Raw genomic sequence first — 18,957 nt, forward strand, 5'->3', positions numbered from 1 at the left:
TCATGAACTCGCGGTTCGTGGGTTTGAGCCCCATATCAGGCTGTGTGCTGACAGCTCAGATCCTGGAGCCTGCTTGGGATTCTGTGTCTCCCTCTCTATCTGCCCCTCCCCCACTTGAGCACGTGCTTTCTCTCTCTCTCAAAAATAAATAAGCTTTAAAATAAAACAAAATAATTTTTTTTTTATAAAAGCCCTCATCTGCTTTCACAATCTTTGTGCTGGGGTCCCAGGGCCTCCCTGCACAGACAAGGGCAGAGCTTAGAGTCTATAAGAAAGGGTGCCATTCCCATCCAACATCAGGGAGAGGGCCAGCTCCACCAGGAAGACGTGGTTTGCTCTGCCCAAGGACACCTCCCTCCACAGACACAGCTGGGGTCTCTTTGAGGGGTCCTGCAGCCTTGCTCCCTGGCTCCCTGCTGGGGCTTACCTGCTCTGCTCCAGAGGGTCTCGCTGAGGTTGCCCCAACTACTTACTTACCAGTGGGCTTCCCTGTTGGACCCCACTCTACCCTCCAAGAACTTCCAGATATCCCTTCTGAAAGCACAGATCTGACCCCGTCACTCCTGCACTAAACCTGTAGCACCTGTTGTCCTCGGAAGAAAGGCTTAGTTAGCCCAGGATTCGGGCTCTTCCAGGGTAGCCCTCGCTTCATCTCTCCTAGTCCCACCTTTAGACTAGCCCTCACAGAAGCCACCCCACTGACCCTGTCCCCTTACCTACTCCTTTCTCCAAGAAGCCCCCACTTCCTCCCTCACCCGATGAAGTCCAGCCTGCCAGGGCAGACAGCTCATTCTCTGGTCCCTGCTTTGCCTCGTGTCAGCATACTGCAAGGAAATGGATTGGTCTGGGGACCTACCTCCCTGATCAGCCTAAGGGCTCATTAAAGGTAGGGCCTGCTTTCTTCTATAACCACAGCAATCAAACTGTATGAGAAATGAAAAACGTAGAGAAAACAAGAATATTTTTTTAAAAAAGACAGGGGAAATTACAATGACTCTGTGGTACTATTTCTTTTTTTTTTTTTTTAATGTTTATTTATTTTTGAGAGAGACAGACAGAACGTGAGCAGGGAGGGGCAGAGAGAGAGGGAGACACAGAATCTGAAGCAGGCTCCAGGCTCTGAGCTGTTAGCACAGAGCCCGATGTGGGACTCCAACTCACAAACTGTGAGATCATGACCTGAGCTGAAGTCTGATGCTCAACCAACTGAGCCACCCAGGCGCCCTGCCCCTAGATTCTTTTTTCTTTTTTAATTTTTTTGTATGTGTATTTATTTTTTGAGAGAGAGAGAGAGAGAAAGACAGACAGAACATGAGCGGAGGATGGGTCAGAGAGAGAGGGAGATACAGAATCCAAAGCAGGCTCCAGGCTCTGAGCTGTCAGCCCAGGGCCCGATGTGGGGCTTGAACCCATGAACCATGAGATCATGACCTGAGCCAAAGTCAGATGCTCAACCAACTGAGCCACCTAGGCGACCCCGTGATACTATTTCGTAGCCATATGATTAGCAAGAATCTAAAAGTTTGAGCACACACTGTGCTGGTGAGTATGCAGGGAAATGTGCACTCTTTTTAAAGAATTTATTTAGTTACTCACTTTTTTACTTAACTTTTTATTGAGATATATTGACATATAACATAGCATTGGTTTCAGATGTACAGCATAACAATTTGATATTTGTATAGAGACTTGACCTTTGAACTACGCAGGGGTTAGGGGTGCTGACCCACCCAGCACGTCAAAAGTCTACATGTGACTCTTGACTCCCCCAAAAAGGAATGGAGGTGAGATTTCTAAGTATCTCTTTTTTTTTTTTTTTAAGTTTTATTTACTTATTTTGAGAGAGAAGGGCAGAGAGAGAGGGGGAGAGAGAATCTGAAGCAGCCTCTGCACTGTCAGCTCAGAGCTCGACGTGGGGCTCAAATTCAGAACCCAAGCTGAAACCAAGAATTGGATGCTTAACTGGGCCACTAGGCACCCCTAAGTATCTTTCTGATATAGCTTTAAGTCTGGAACTATATAACTTACATGTACATAATAATAAAAACAAAAACCAAACCCTAAAACTGACACCTGGAAACAGACCAATGTGTCTGACAGATGGGTCATTACAAAGCTGCAGTGACTAAGTGTGTGCCTGTCCCCTACTCTTGGCCTCAACGATACCTTAACCTCTCATGATTCCCAACGTCTTTTAGAACAAGAGTTACAAACACCTGTTCCTCTGACTGCCTTTCAACAGCTGGCAAGGGTGGGGGTCCACAGAGCCGCTTCCTAAGGTGGAATCAGCACCAGGCAGTAAAGGGCACCAGAGTCCATCAGCTATGTCTGCTGTGGGCACGGCACAGATGCACACAGGTGCCGTGCCTGCATTAGCCCGGAGTCCACCTGGGCAGGGGCCGCTTCTGGTTCAGAATGGCCAGCATGCTGGGAGTATGGAGGCTACCGCTAACACAGATCGAGGGAGTCCTTAGTTTAATGCCTAGGACGTAGAGTACTTGACAGCTATGCCCAGGTCCGGCTCTCCCAAGCTCTCCTCTCCAAGAATCCTTGGAGCCCTGAGTGTTGGTGCTGCTTGAGGCAGAGCATCCAGTCTCCCACCCCTCTGCGGGTGGAGACCAGAATGTATTGCTGGGATGTCATAAAGCCTGGGCTGAACCAAAGCATCCCAGCGCTCAGGCAGTGCCAGCCCCCTTCCATTTTGGCCCCGCATGTGTGAACTCCACTCACTGTAGGGTGTTAGTCCATTTCTGTAGTCACCTGCCAGGACTGGGGTGACGGAGCCACCCCTCAGGGCCCCCTGACCCTTCACCTAGCTCCCTCCATGCCCTCACCCCCACGGCGGCTGTGTAATTCCTCAACTGCCAAGAACCTGACGTCCTCACAGATTCCGACAACCACCTGGCTGTCACCCGTAGTCCTGGACCCAGAGCAGTGCCCCAGCCAGTTGCCACCTCGCTATGGAGGGGAGTCACCGGAGTGACAGCTTTAAGATGCACACGCCCTCGAGGGGGACAGGGTGACGATCTGCTGAGGCCTACAGGGCACAGCTTCTCTTGGCTGTGGACTTACATTAAACCCTTAGCAAAGAAAGGGAATCACTTGTCAATGAGAATTCTGTCCTTTTAACTTTTTTTTCCCCAATATTTTTCTGAATTTGCTATTGGTTATCAACCCTCCAGGAATCCCTCCCTGCACACATATGCACGTGTGTAGACGCAGGCAATTTCAAAAACCCCGGGGCGCCCCCACCCGCAGACTCTGCCTTGTTGCGTGCCCAGATTTTGAAACCATCAAGCTAGCCCTTTTTCTGCATGTGAATGGCCAAGCATGACCAGGGCCTTTGACTTTTCCTCCCTGGCCCTCCTACTCCACTCAGGCCTCTTTGCTCAAACATCACCTCCTCCAAGAGGCCTTCTCTGATCCCGTAAGGCAGAACCTCTTGTCACCTGCTACCTCCTTTCCCGCTCAACTGCCCTTATTACTACCTGCCATCACTTTGTATGTAGTCATTTGTTTCTGTCGCCACAACTAGAATGAAGTTGTTACTGGCTAGCTGTGTGGCCGCAAGCAGGTTAACCTCTAGGAGGCGCAGTCTCTGCATTCTGTAAAATGGGTATAACAAGAACTTGCACCTCGTGGGATTACCAAAGAGATTCAAGGAGTTGGGGGCAGGGGGTGCCTGGGTGGCTCAGTCGGTTAAGCCTCTGATCTTGACTTTGGCTCAGGTCATGATCTCATGGTGTGTGAGTTGGAGACCCACATCGTGCTCTGTGCTGACAGTGCAGAGCCTGCTTGGGATTCTCTCTTTCCCTCTCTGTCTCAAAATAAGTAAATAAATTTTTTAAAAAAGAGATTCAAGGGAATGTGAATGAAAGCCCCAAATACATGTCCAGCAACACGGGCTCAATAAATGACCTGAGCTAGGGCACCTGGGTGGCTCAGTCATTTGAGTGTCAGACTTCAGCTCAGGTTGTGCTCTCTCGGTTCATGAGTTTGAGCCCTGCATCAGGCTCTGCACTGACAGCTCAGAGCCTGCTTCGGATCCTCTGTCCGGTCTCTGCCCCTCTCCCACTCGCATAATGTTCAAACATAAGTGAACACTAAAAAAAAAAATGGCCCGTGCTATTATCAACTATCCTTATCATCCCCATTTTACAGATGGAAAACATGAATCCCAGCAAAGTGAAGCAACGTGTCCAAGTGTATCCCGTGTGTTCCGACTGCAGACCCCCTGTTCTTCCCTGTGTGTCGATGCTACAACCAGCAAAACTTCACTGTGGGCAAAGCAGGTCACTGTAAACCCTGCCAAAGGATATTTTTTTTCCACCGCCAGCCCAAAGGGGAAGACCGTGTAAAGGCACCACACGTCCTGTAACTAACAGCTGCCAAACTATGAATTAACCACCTTTGCGTGCAATTCCCCTCCCATTCCGGCATGAACGGGACAGAAATTCTGTGCCAGGGAGAAAGGTTAATAATCACCACTGCTAACGAAGGACGCTCATAAATCATAAGGGCTCCTCAGTGGATGTCAGAGCACAGATACTTGAAGGGGCAAAGCCAGAGAGGAGAGGGCCTGTGCACGTCAGACCAGACGTCTACTCCGGGCCTCAGTCTCCTGATTTGCAGAACCAAGAGGGTGAGTCTAAACATCCAGAGGCCCTTAGCGCGGACGGTTTCCATTTCTAGCAGATGGAACGCACGTGCCCCTTCACAGGATACTCACGCTTGGTCTAAGACCAAAAGACAGCAGGAGAGAGGCGGGGTGGTTGGAAGTGAAGGCCCCACTTTCCCCGGCTATCCCAGCAGCTCCGGGGTCATCGTGTTCAGCCGTACTGAACGGCTCCATCGTAGGAACGGGGAGCCAGGGGGGGGTCCTCACACCCGGGCACTGGGGGCTCCCAGAGAGTAACCTGCACGGGGGCCAAGGGTCTCCAGATCCCTGCAGCAGACAAAAGCTGAAGAGTACCTGGGGTGCGGACCGCGGAGGGAATTAGGTAGCCAGCAAGCACAAGGCCTCCATAGTCCAAACAGACGGAGGAAGGTACATGTAAGTCGGGGGTGGGGGCCAGAGCTGAGCGGTGCCCATCTTATGTGTGGACCTGATTTTGTCGTCCCCTGACCTTCACCAGCTGCCCACTGCTGGGTGAGAACAGAATAAATATCTAGCCCCTAGCCCAGCATTCAAAACCCTCCTTGATCTGACCCAGGGAGACCTCCCAGCCTCTTATCTCACCCAAGATATACCATTTCCAGTGCTCTCAGCAGCCAAGCTTCCTGCCTCCATGCCCTCCTTCTCCTTCTGTGTTCACTGGTGACCTGTTCCCCTCGGGACTCCTCCTTATCTCTGGCATGCTCATTGCAGTTGTCTGAGCAGCTGCCTCCCCCACAGACCAGTGGCCACCCAGGGCACAGTATGGGACTTCACCCAGGATCTCTGTCTCCCCAGCCTGGACTGTACCAACAAAGTGCCCAGGGACAATCTGCAGGGCAAATTGACGGATGGACAAGCAAACAGTCACTGATAGTTGCTTTCCTAGTTTCTATGCTCCCCTCTTCCTTAAAGAAAAGAACCCTCATTTTGTCAGGGTAGAAAAGCATCTAGCTAAAATATTTCCCGGTCTCTGTTGAAGCTAGGTATGGCCAATGGATTTAGTTCTGGCCAGTGAGATGCAGGTAGAAACTGTTCTTTTAAACTCCTGACAAGGCTACTACAAGAAGCTAACTTAGCTGAAAGGAAAGCTCTTTCCTCTTTTAGCTATGTGGGATACAGATGTGATAGCTGGAGCTCCAGCAGCTATTTTAGACTGTGAGACAAACTTGGGGATGAAAGCCACATACTAGAATGAGGAAAGACAGAAACCTAGGTCCCTGATACTATGGAACTGTCACACTAGCCCCAGGCAAGACCTCTCACGTGAAAGAGAAATAAACTCTCTTTTGGCTAAGACACTGTTTTAGATTTTGTTACATGTAAATAAACCTGATCTTAACTGTTATCAAGACGGAAGAAAGATAAAAAAAGAAAGTCATATCTTTCTCCTACAGCTTGTCTAGTCAGGAAGCCTTGACTGGGGACACGTCTACATTATCTTCACCCTTAATCCCACCTCAGGACAGTGAGCTCAGTCGGTGTCCTCTGATGCTTCAGCCACACACCCCAGATAATTGGGATGTCTGGTCATGAAGCAAGCACCCAGGAAGAGCCCTGAAGAATCTCTCCTCAGGGTCCTAGGGAAACCGCACCTCATGGAAGGCTCTGGCAGGGGTTCCTCAAGAGTGACTGACGCCATCGTAGGGAGGTCGATCGTCCTGAAACCTGTTCTCTGAGCCCTCAGTGCTTCCTGATCAGTGAGGGGATCCCGACTTCCTAATTTTACACTGCCACCCTCCCTTCTACTACCCTCCGTATCACCCTCTCCTTCCTTACTTTTTCCATGGTATGCATTGGCTTATTACTGTCTCCACCTCTGTCTCTGCTAGAATGTCAGCTCGTGAGGGCAGGGATTTCTGTGTGTTTTTTGCTCTGTTGTATCCCTAAGGTGTAGAGCCGGGACTGGTGTAGTAGGTATTCATATAAATTTTGGTGGGGGGGGGGGGGGTGGTCAGGAGACCTGGCTCCAGTCCTGGCTGGTCAGCCTGGACACATTTGCCCACTCATTCATTCTAAACAAAACAACCCTTCTCAAATAATACCCACTTCTGGATATTTAACCACAGGAAAGGAAAACACTAACTCAAAAAGATATCTGCACTCCCGTGTTCATTATAGCATTATTTACAATAGCCAAGATACGGAAATAACTTAAGTGTTCATTGATGGATGAATAAAGATGATACACACACACACACACACACACACACACACACACACACACACACACAGAGGAATATTATTTAACCATAAAAAAGAAGGAAATCTACTACTTGCAACACCACGGATGGACCTTGAGGGCATTATGCTAAGCGAATTAAGTCAGACAGAGTAAGACAAGCACTGTATGATCTCACTGATACGTGTAATCTAAAAAAAAAAAAAAAGAAAGAAGTCATAGATACAGAGAATAGATTGGTGGTTGCTGTGGAGAGGTGTGGGGCAGGAAATGCGTGAAGGGAGTCAAAAGGTAGAAACTTCTAGTTATAAAATAAATAACTCACGGGGATGTAATGCACAGCATGAAGCCTGCAGTTAATAATACCGTATTGTATATTTGAAAGTTGCTAAGAGTAGATCTCAAAAGTTGTCACCACAAGAAAAAGATGTGTACCTTCGGTGCTGGATATTAACCAGACTTACTGCGGCGATCATTTCACAATATACACAAATATTGAATCATTACGTCATACACCTGAAACTAATATAATGTTATATGTCAATTATACCTCAATTGAAAAAAAAAAAAAGGAAAAAAAAAACCCGTTGGTGGTTATCTGCTCTGTATCAGACACCATGCTCCAGGCTAGGGTTTCAGAGGTGAAAGGCTCCAATCTCACGGACCCTGCTTCTAATGGGTGAGAGAAACATGGGGGAAGAAAACATGTTGCCAAAAACCAAGGGGACCAGAACTGTCCTGCAGGCTGGAGCTGGGGGTCAGGGAAATGTAAGCCCTGACTGTCCCAGCCCGGGAGGCCCCTGGGAGGCCCCCCGGGACAACCCTTTTGCCCCCTGAAGGGGGAGCTGACTCACCCTCTCTGGGCCTCCTGTGTGAGAGGCAGGCTTTGCATTAGGTCCACTTCCTGCGGCGGGGCCTGCGTGAAGCCTTCCCATCCACCCTTGGAGGAAGGTCTGGTTCTCTTTCATCTGTATTTTAAACTAACCCTTACTGAGCACTCAGTACCTCCCAGGCACTGTTCTAAGCCCCTCTCATTCACTAGCCCCGCTAATCCACACCATAACCCTATGATTTAGGTGCTGTATTAGCCCCATTTTACAGGTAGGGAAACAGAGGCCCAGAAAATTAAACTAGTCACTGCCACCGATTGGTGTCAGACCTGGATTCAAACTCGGCAGTCAGTGTCAAAGCCGAGGCAGTGAGTTCTGAGCTCTGAAGGCCTCTCGCCGCAGAGAGATGAAGGGGGACTCACACACCAGCTGGGTACCTGATGTCAGGCAGGCACCAGAATCCTCTGCAGACAGCATTTCATCCCCACAGATGTCAACGATCACCTTCCGCCATCAGGGAGGCCCTGCTCTTTCTACACACTTCCTGATTTCAGCTTGATGACGAGAGGGAGCGGGAGCTATTCCAAAAGCTATTCTGACCAATCAGCGTTTAAAAAAAAATTTTTTTTATGTTCTATTGTATATTTCAGAGAGAGAGAGACAGAGTGTGAGCAGGGGAGGGGCAGAGAGAGACAGAATCGGAAGCAGGCTCCAGGCTCCGAGCTGTCAGCACAGAGCCCAACGCGGGACTCAAACTCACGAACAGTGAGATCATGACCTGAGCCGGAGTCAGACACTCAACCGACTGAGCCACCCAGGCACCCCACCAATCGGGTTTTAATACAAATTTGCCTGAGCAACTGAATTATTCGCATCAAGGGGAAGAGGTGGGCTCACCTTGAGGGGCAGGTAGGCAGCGATGGTGATCCGGGCACTCAGGTGGATGTGGCCATGTTTGTAGCTCACGAGGAGTGTGGTGTAGCCCTGGGCCTCCGCTCTCACCTTGACCCCGCTGCAGTGCTCAGACCCTGGCTGCAGCCTCCCTGTAAGAAGAGAACCAAACGATCCCTGTGAACTTGCCTTTGCCAAGAAAAACATGACAGGCTGACAGCCCCTCTTTCATCCTGGGCTTGATACACAATCTAACTTTTTTAACTGAAAAATCTGAACTGGGGCGCCTGGGTGGCTCAGTCGGTTAAGCGTCCGACTTCGGCTCAGGTCATGATCTCACGGTTCGTGGGTTCGAGCCCCGCATGGGGCTCCATGCTGACAGCTCAGAGCCTGGAGCCTGCTTTGGATCCTGTGTCTCCCTCTCTCTCTGTCCCTCCCCCACTCACGCTCTGTCTCTCTGTCTCAAAAATAATAAACATTAAAAAAAATTTAAAACAAAATCTGAAGTATAATTCCCATACCAAAATACACTTATCATAAGCATACCATTCATAATGATTTTTTCCCCCACCAACTGAACACACCCTGTATCTAGAGAAACACTATGACCTGTATCCCTGAATCTCCCATAGATCTTTCTGGTCACTAGCCTTCCCCAGAGGAAAACCACTGTCACCTGACTTCTAACAGCTTAATTTTGCTGGCTTCTATAGTTTACATGAAGGGAGTCACTGAGCATAAACTCCTGTGCGTCTATCCTCTTAAGCTCAACACTGGTGGTGAGAGCTCTCCTTACACTTTGCACAATGTACATCTTTTATCTGCATTTGTAAATATGACTTCACTGCATGAATACGTAGCGACCGATTTCCCCATGCTACTGCAAACATCTGGGTTGTTTGCAGAGTGGGGCTTTGAAGCAGGGTGCTGCTGTGAACACATATGCGGGTTTTCTGGGGTGGACGCATTTCGGCATTTCTGCTGGGCGTATCCCTAAGAATCCGGTATCTTCACCCCTAGTCCTTATTCCCCAGGAGCATGGGTATGTTTGTATATCATCATCACTGCCAAATATGTTCCCTAAAATGGTTACATCAAGCTATACTGTTCCTAGTTGCTGCACAGCATCCCTGCCAATACTTGGTATTTTCCACAATTTTTAAAAAAGGCATTCTAGTGGGAGCGTAATGGTATTTTATTGTTTTGTTTCCAAACGTTTAGAAAAAAATTCTGTGAAACCCCACATACCCATCCCCTAGATTCTACAATGAATATTTTGCTATCTTTCTCCTACCGCATATCCATCCATCTACCCACCGATCTTATTTTTTTTATGCATTTAAAAGTAAGTTGCAGGCATCAGTACACTTCATTCCAAACGCTTTAGCATACATATAATTATCCACAGTCCGATATTTCTTCATGGTTCTCTTTCCCGAAGGTCAAATTTACACATAGTGAAATAGTACAGATCTTAAGTGGACCATGCCATGAGTTCTGACAGACGCGTCTACCTGTGAAGCCCTAACCTCTACCAAGATGTGGGACACGACCTATCCCCACGGTTCCTTCCTGCTCCTTCTCAGGCAATCCCCGCTCACCCCTTTCCCTGGAAGCAAGCACTATGGCATTCGTTTTACATCATGGTTTAAGGAGGAGCACTGGCGATGTTTCCAGGTTGGGGCGATCATGGAACAGAGCACGCTGTTGTGTCAATGGCCACCACTGTGGCCAGGGCAGAAGTCCCCGCACCACCAGGAAGGGTGGGCTATAGAGTCCACGGGCAGAGCCCACGAGCCCCGGAAAACTGCAGCTCTGCCCAGTGGGCCTGTGTCCACAATCACACACAGCGAATAGGGCAATGCTAGGTCTGAGTGTGGACCTGCTGGCTTCCGGTCAGGTTCAGAGAGGCTGGGCGAATGCTCTCCTGGACTCGGCCCTGAAGATGAGACAGGACGCCGGGTCCTCTGCAGAGCTGGGAAGTGGGTGCTGGGGAGTGGGGGCGGGGCGGCCTGAGCGTGATGCCCTCTGCCCCCTGCCCCAGCCTGCCTGGTGTAGAGACTCAGCACTCCCCGAGTGCCAGGCTCTCCCGTCCCACGACCTCCACCCTGACCTGGGGCCGAACTTGGAACGTGTCACTCCCTCTACGGTCTCTGGCTCCTGACCTACTCTTCCTGCTTCTCAGAACACTCTTCTCCTAATTTTCCCCCTCTCATCCTTCAGGTTCAGCTCTCACTTCATTTAAGCAGCCTTCCCAGACATCCCCAAACTGGCTTAGGCACCCAACTTCTGCACGTTTCTGCCGAGGAATATGTTCAGGTTTTCCTGCCGAGTGCACGCCCAGGGGTGGGACAGAACTCACGGTCCCTGTGCTCGCCCGCCGGCCCACTCTGTCCCAGGCACGGTAAATGCCTGTGGAACCACCTGTCTTGGTTGTTGGTGGGGCATGAAGGAGACACCACGCGTCTCGTGTTCACCGGGAACCCCCAGAGCACAGCACTTACTAGGTGCTCAGCGAACAGGCTGCTGAAAACCAGCCGAGGCTGGGAGCAGAGCAAGGGCCAGGGCGGAGCAGGAGCCCAGGTGTCGCAGCACCCCGCCAAGCCCGGAGCCCTGGGGCTCCATCAAAGGCTTGCAATGGTGCCCATGGCCAAAGAGCTTCCAAGGGGGCTTCAGCGATGAGGACAAGGAGGAAATGGGACCCCAGCTGCCAACTCCAGCAGGAAGAAAGTGGAGCCCCAAACTCACCGAGAGGGGTCTTGGGGCCTGGGGCTGCAGCCACTGAGGGACCCATCACGTGTCCTCTCAACCAGGCAATCTCACCTGAGACAGACAGACAGAGAAGGAAGCCTAGCGTGGGGATACATCTGCCCCCTAGCACCTGTTCCATGAGCCTCCTGGGCCCCAGATAGATGTCACTCAACCCGCTGGCCCCACCTGGTCACTGGCCCCACAGGTCCTCTGGACGCCTGCATCTCTGTGGCTAGGCTAGGCTCCAGGCTGGAAGGTATGTATTTCTCATATAGCCTGGACCCTATATGCGAGGCTTCACCAAGCCACACATACTCTACACCAAGGGACATTCCAGGAGCTTTCTGAGGGAAATTTTGACGCCACAGGTGTTGGTCTCGGCTGCCACCTTCAGAACCAATCTCCTTGAAACATGCTTCTTGCGCTGGGCTGAGGGACATTCGTTCGTAACCCTCACAGCTAGTGAGGAGCAGGTATCCCTATTTTACCCATAAGGACTTTAGGTTCAGAGAGGCTGGGCAACTTGTCCACCATCACACAGCCAATGTGAGGAAGAAGTGATGCTCAGACCCATAGCTGTGAATCCAAACTTGTCCCCCATTCCCAGGACCTCCTGGGTGCCAAGCCGGTGCCTGGGCCGCGGCCTACAGGCTCCCCTCCCGGACACACGTCGGGGGCAGCTCCTCTCCTGCCTCAGCGGGCCTCTCTCTCCCTCACGCGGAGGTCTTTACCCCAGGCGGCTGACCACCGAGGCCCTGCCGACCTGTTACTTCCAACCCCTCCCCAAACCTTCCTCCCTCACTGGATTGTCAGTCCTTGGCTTTCTTCATCCACAGGAATCCCCTCGCTGCCCCGTCTTCACCTCTCAGGGGATGATGGCTCCACGGTCAGTGTCAGACACACCCAGGTCTATATCCCACCCTCACCTGTGCCCTTGTGTGACCTTGAGCAGCTAGCTACTGAAGAGCAGCTCCCTGTCTCTTCATCTGACACGTGGTGGGTATCCTGAGTACCTACTGCAAATAGGCAGTGGGCCAACCACAGCCCGCCCTCCCACGAAGTCTGATGAGTCACACACACACACTGAGTGCTTACTCTGCACCTGGTGGGGTTGACGTTCTTAAAACTGACTGCCACTGCCACCATTACCACCAACATCACCACCGAAGCCCCGCGGGGCAAGCCAAAGAGGAAAGGTCAATGTGCATTGAGGGGTGGACACGCTTCATGCCACCAAGGTGTCAGGATTCTGTCACCAGCCAAAGTCCCTACCGACAGGTATCCTGAGTACCTACTGCAAATCCAGGCACTGCAATGGGCACGAGGACATGCGATTCTATTTAAGATGACACCCATTTTAGAGATGTGGCAACTGAGGGCTCCCAAAGCCCAATGACAGGGTGGGTCACACGATGAGCAGGAGCCGGACCAGACCACTGCTGATGGTGGACAAGGGGACACATGTCATTCCTCGTGCTATGACCCGCTCCCCCCCGCCCCGCTGTCTCAAGCCCTCCAGTGGGCAATCGGGGGCAGCCCCTGTTGACAACTTAGGCATTCTGTCTGGTGCCCACTCATCAGTGCTGGCTCACCTGGGAGTGGCTGGAACACGCCCTGGTTCTCCACCTCGATCGCCAAGTCGAAATGGGAGCAGTCGCTCAGGGTGACCACCTCGTCGGCCCCACCAGGAATGAGGCCGTTGATCCTCAGCAGCAGCTCCAAGGTCTGGCCCACGCGTGCCTCCACCTGGCACGGCGCGAACTCCATGCTGCTGGGCTCGATCACGTACACCTGCAGGACAGCGGCGTGGACTGAGGTCATCGGGCTCCGCAGGAGAGGAAGGGCCTGTGCTAGTGTTTCTTAAGAGCTGCCATGCACTGGGCACTGAGGACACGTCAGTGAGGAGACTGAGCTGGGAGGACAGGTGTGTGCAGTGAATTGGGGGACAGAGCTGTCAGGGAAGGCCGCTCTGATAAGGTGACCCAGGAGCTCAGACCTGAGAGCCATGTCAGACGCAGCCAGACAGAAGTGTAGGGGGAAAACATTCCGGGAAGCAGAGACAGTCGGTGCAAAGGTCCTGAGCCACGTACCAGCTCAGCTTGCTGGAGGAATATAAAGAAGGCCACAACACAGGGTGAGAGAGGCATCATCATCCACAGATGACACTTCTATAAAACAAAACTTGTTACACTCCAGGTTCTGTTCTAAAAACCCTGCTAATTCATTCAGTGCTCTCAGGCTCTTTGTTAAGATTTTATTAGCCACCTCTACTTGAGAAAACCTGGACGGTGGGTCTGGGCTGGGCAGTCTGGCCTCTGGGGCCATTACACAGTCTCTCGAGGAACCATCCCCAGGCTGCTGAGCAACTGGATGAAAGGTGGCACATTTACTGAGATTAAAGAAACTCAGGGGGAGGAGGACAGTGGTCACAGCTCATCCATAATTTGATAATCATGCTATAGCTAAAGGGTCTCGGTTACGACCCTTTTTACGTGAGAATGAGATAGATCCTTAGGAGTGTGTGTGTGTCTATGTGGATCCAGATATAAAGACCAGGACAACCTGTCCATCCACGTCCCAAATAATATACGAGCAGGTTGAGACTGGACACGCTGTGTAAGGAGCTTTGACTTCTGCCTAAGTGAAGTCATAGAGGTAGGTGGAGGTCGGGGTCAAGGTCAGGAAGTCAGAAGGCCAAGGTGGGTGGCAGTGACTCATACCCACCACGCATGGCCTTCGCCACGTGAGTTGGTCCTGCACCACCTGGGGTCAACAGCCAGGTGCAGGGCTCCAGTACAGAGAAGGAAATGAGTCAGAGCCAGGTCTCACGGAGTCTGGGGCCTCCCTTTGACCATGAATTTGCCAACACTCAGTGGCACTTCTGACTTGGAGATTTCATTCCTTTCAGGTCTGAGGACTTTTCTAGAATGACCCCTTGGTTACCTCATGTCTTCTGTGTTCCCTGGTCCCCCTTCCAGAAACTCTCACTATGCTGACCCTGCCCCTTCTGGTCTCATCCCCTGCCTGGCGGGGGACATCACACCCATCCCCCTGCTGTGACCTGACCTGAGCTCCTCAAGGGCGGGGCTGGGGCCTGACCCCCATCCCCCTGCCGGCCACCAAAACCCAGTCCAAGACTGAGGGCCAAAGTGCTTCTGAATAAGCCTGAAGGCTGGATGTGAGGAGATGGGCTGGAAACCTCCGTCCTGCGCCTCTCCCCACCCCCAACCCCGCCCCCAAGCTGTCCGGGCCCCCGAGGTCTCACCTTCATCTCCCCAAAGTGGAGCGGGTTCTGCACGTCATGTGCCTGGATCACACTGAGTCCAGTGTTACTGCCTGTGGTCATGACGCCCTTGACGGTGACCATGGCCACCATGTGGCTTGACGAAGACCAGCTGAAGTTCCCACTCCCGCCGTGGGCCTGGGAAGGAAAACCAGTGCATCAGCCCGCCTGCCTGCCGCGCTCTCTCTCTCTCCCTCCGTCCGTCTCTTCCTGCTGCACACTCACGCTCGCTCTCTGACTCTCACGGTCAGCGGCCTCTCACCACCTGCAGCACCAGCCGACCCCCGGCTGGAGGCCGCCTCCCCACCTCGCTCTCTCTACTGGGTCTCATTTCCGGTCCTCATACTGTGGGGGCCTTGTGGCCGACACACACACACGCACACGCCCATGACACTGGCCCCAGACCTGGCGGCACCCCCAGACCCGAGTGGGAGGACCCTGGGCCACACGGCAAGGTCCAGGAAGCTGCTTCCCCGACCAGGCACAGGCTCCCTCCCGGCACACAGCCCCCCCGCTGCTAGCCATCTCCCCTGAAGTACAGGCAGTCCAGTGGCTCCCCACATCGGGGGCCAGCACCCCAAGCCCTGGACGGGGACACACCTGAGTGAACAGGCAGCAGGTGCCGGTGACAGTCGTCACGGCCAGGGAGACAGCAGGGACAGTGCGGGCCACCGGGGCTCGAGCCCCCATGGGAGTCGGTCAGTGCCCGCTGACTGAGGCCAGGTGGGCGCGTGCATATCAAAGACCGAGAACACTTGATAGGTGACAGTTAGAGATGTTCTCGCCTTGAATTTCAAATTCTTCTCCAAGGATATTTACACTGCTTTTGGAAAACAACCTTCTTTTTTATCAGTATTATTTTATTTTTTAACAAAAACAAATGCTGAAGTTGAATGTGCCCTCGAGGCTTCCTTTATCGTGCTTCCTTGTCTGTTGATCTGGGTTTTTGTTTTTTCTGATTGCCAAAATATGATGCTGTGACGGACACCCCAGAAAGTAGAAAAAGCATAAAAAGTCCCCGATTTTAAATTCTCTCCGACCACTAGAAGGTAACAGTAAAAGACACAGAATAGACAAAAAGCCCTAATCCCGTGGAAACCCCCAAAGGAGCGAACCCAGATGTGGGGTGTCACAGTTACCTTTATTGTGTACTGATAGGCGCCCGTCTTTGGTTGCCATGGAAACGTCAAGATGCTCGGATAGAGGGTGATGGGGACATGAATTTCTACCTCCTGCTGGTTCCACACAGGTACCCGCAACGTGTGGACCCCTCCATCCTACAAGGGGGTGAGGGAGCTGCACGTCACCATGACAATCAGGTCATCAGAAGTTTTTGCACCCAAGCAGACCCCCACCCCTCCCCAGAGATCAGGTCACAAGGAGATTTTGTGATTGTCGGGGAGCAGGAAGGATGATGCCGGATACCCTCCAGCCTCCTCTGTCTCCATGGAGACAGCTTTCCACGGCTCTGTAACAGCCACTCAAGTAAATGCTGCCTGACTTCATCTTCACGGCACCCCAGGTGGGACAATGTGGTTATCCCGCTTTACAGGCAGGAAAACTGAGGCATGGGGCACGAAAGCAACTTGCCCAAAACCCCCAGAGCTGAAGTAAGACTGGTAGGAATCGTTGTCTGACCCCCAGGCTGTTCTCTCTGCTGCCTCTAGCTGCCTCCTCCAGGTCCGGGGCAGGTTTGTGCAGGGTAGGAAGAGATCACCCGTCACCCATGCCAATTTCCCAATCAGTAAAAGCCTGCTCACACCTAAAACTGACCGGCCTTTTAAATGAAAGGACCTGGAAGGACCCAAGCAGCCAAAATGGCCAAAGGGATGCTCCTGGCTCCTGGCTGCAGCACAGCTAGACACACGGGCCCAGCGTGGTTTCCCCAACAGGGTTTCTGCCCCAATCCCAGAAGGGCAGACTCACCTTCACAGGCGCTGGCAAAGGGCAGGGGAAGAGGGGCACCCAGTATGGGGACGGGGGACAGGGAAAGCCCCAAGCCCCACCACCAGACAGCCCTCGAGAGCCCAGACGGAGGCGACCCTCACGGTACCCATGAGAGCAGCACACCAGGCTGAGCCGGGGGTCCCCGGCCTTCCAGGGCTCATGTCCGGCCTGGGAGGGCACGGGGAGTGAACACGGAGGGAGGTGCCAACTTGCCTGGTCCACCACGGAGGTGAGGGCTGCCTCGATAGCCGTCTGGCCCTTCTTTGTCGCCCTGACGTGATGGTACGAGCCATTCTGGGAAGAAGCGAGCACCTCAAAGAACTCAGGAGGTAACACGGTGTCGATGCGGAGATTCTGGAAGGGGGGCAGGATGGGTGAGAGAGGCGCTTCTGGGACGAGTCCGGAAGTCAGAATGCAGGAAAGGAGCAAGGTCAGGCCATGGGGCCGCCTGAGGCCCAGGGGCCTCAAAACCAGCAGACGAGCTGGGCGAGGCCCCAGAACTGAGCTCTGACCACTCTGGCCTTTGAGCCCTTCCAGGCCACCCTCCCCGCAGGGCCCAGGAACCCAGCGCTCCTGCTGCGATCACCCGGTGGTGCTCAAGCCCATGTCAGCTTTCTCAGACCCTGAGGTCCCAGAAAAGAAACCACTAAACACCAAACGACAAAAAAGGTCGTGACTATCCACGAGAGCCTGAACCCCCCCCCACCCCCAAAAAAGGGGGATCGTCAGGGTCCTTGTTCAATAACACAAAGAAAGCAATAACCTGCAAAGCTGCCTAAGGGGGAACCTTGCCTCCTTCTTCTCAAACCTCAGAAGCCGCCAGGAAGGTCCCAGATGGTCCAAATGAGGATTCTGGAAACCTCTCCTGAAGGAACAAAATGTGCCGAGACTCCTCTCCCCCCACCTATGTCTGCCGTTCCTTTCTAGAGCCAGAAAGCTAAGGGATGTGGGCCTTGGTCACCTGGGACTTCCAGACAGAGTTATAGGTATTCCTGGCCCTGCAGGAAAAGATGCATCCTCAGCAGAGTGAGGTAAAGTCTCAGGCTAATGACAAGGGAGCAGGAAGGCAGACAACACTTGCTTCCCGTCACCACCTCCTTGGACTGTGCTGTCTGTGGCTTCCTCTCCCCGCTCCAGCCCTACAGGGAGAGGGCCAGGGGTGCAGACTCCCAGGCTCACAACGTCCTGAGAGGCCCCCGGGATCCCACGGTGCTGTCTCCCATGGACCCGGCAGCACCACCAGGAATCACCGGACTCAGCTTGCCCGCGTGGGGGCCCTGCTGCTTTGGGCGCTGCTCTGGGAGACGCGTCCCACACCCCGCCGGGCCCCGAGACAGGCACTCACGTCGGACAGGTAGATCTTGTTGCCGGACTTGTCGAGCACTTCAATGGTAATTTCATACAGGCGGCCAGTCTCCAGCACCCACCTGTCACCAGGCTGGACGGCGAACCCTACAAAACAGGCAAGCAACAAAGCCTGACCACCCGGACCACAGGGGCGTGCAGCTGAGGAAGAGGATGGTACCAGGCACCATCAGCCCCAGGGCCCCGCAGCTGCTCACAACCTGCTCTCCTCCGAGGAGAAAGAACAGCTGCTGATCATGGTGAGATCTGACGCCCACCACCAACCTGAGCCCTCAGAACCTGAGGTGATCTCTCAGATGCCCAGGACCAACCTGAGCACATCCCTCACTGGCTGCTCAAGGGCTCACTCACACTTGACCGGATGGTCCACGGATGGTCTACACTGAATCCACAGCAGGTCTACACTGTGAATCTGAGTAGGTCTGAATCTGAATCTGAATCCACATCTGAATCCACAGTAGGTCTACACTCTGAACCTGCAGTGAGTCTACACTGAATCCACAGGAGGTCTACACTGTGAATCCACAGGGAGTCTACATCTGAATCCACAGGTCTACACTCTGAACCCTCAGCGAGTCTACACTGAATCCACAGTAGGTCTATACTCTGAACCTGCAGGGAGTCTACATCTGAATCCACAGGAGGTCTACACTGTGACTCCACGAGTCTACACTGAATCCACAGTAGGTCTACACTGTGAATCTGAGTAGGTCTGAATCTGAATCTGAATCTACATCTGAATCCACAGTAGGTCTACACTCTGAACCCGCAGTGAGTCTACACTGAATCCACAGGTCTATACTCTGAACCCACAGGGAGTCTACACTGAATCCACAGTAGGTCTACACTGTGAATCCACAGGGAGTCTACATCTGAATCCACAGGAGGTCTACACTCTGAACCCGCAGCAAGTCTACACTGAATCCACAGGAGGTCTATACTGTGAACCCACAGGGAGTCTACATCTGAATCCACAGTAGGTCTACACTGTGAATCCACAGGGAGTCTACATCTGAATCCACAGGAGGTCTACACTCTGAACCCGCAGCGAGTC

At 52.6% G+C, this 18,957-nt stretch overlaps 1 protein-coding gene across 4 annotated transcripts in view; it reads right to left on the bottom strand.

Moving 5' to 3' along the window:
- NUP210 (nucleoporin 210) overlaps positions 1 to 18,957 on the bottom strand; it is a 108,233-nt gene that overhangs the window by 51,208 nt on the left and 38,068 nt on the right. For all 4 annotated transcript variants that reach the window (XM_027042743.2, XM_027042742.2, XM_053218888.1 and 1 more), the window contains 6 exons: positions 17,884 to 17,990; positions 16,752 to 16,892; positions 15,731 to 15,868; positions 14,574 to 14,729; positions 12,901 to 13,099; positions 8,564 to 8,709 (listed from right to left, as the gene is read on the bottom strand). In XM_027042743.2, the coding sequence (XP_026898544.1) occupies positions 8,564 to 8,709; positions 12,901 to 13,099; positions 14,574 to 14,729; positions 15,731 to 15,868; positions 16,752 to 16,892; positions 17,884 to 17,990 (887 nt within the window). The remainder of the gene's footprint in view (positions 1 to 8,563; positions 8,710 to 12,900; positions 13,100 to 14,573; positions 14,730 to 15,730; positions 15,869 to 16,751; positions 16,893 to 17,883; positions 17,991 to 18,957) is intronic.

The sequence above is a fragment of the Acinonyx jubatus genome, chromosome A2 (assembly GCF_027475565.1).
Source record: "Acinonyx jubatus isolate Ajub_Pintada_27869175 chromosome A2, VMU_Ajub_asm_v1.0, whole genome shotgun sequence".
NCBI lineage: Eukaryota > Metazoa > Chordata > Mammalia > Carnivora > Felidae > Acinonyx > Acinonyx jubatus.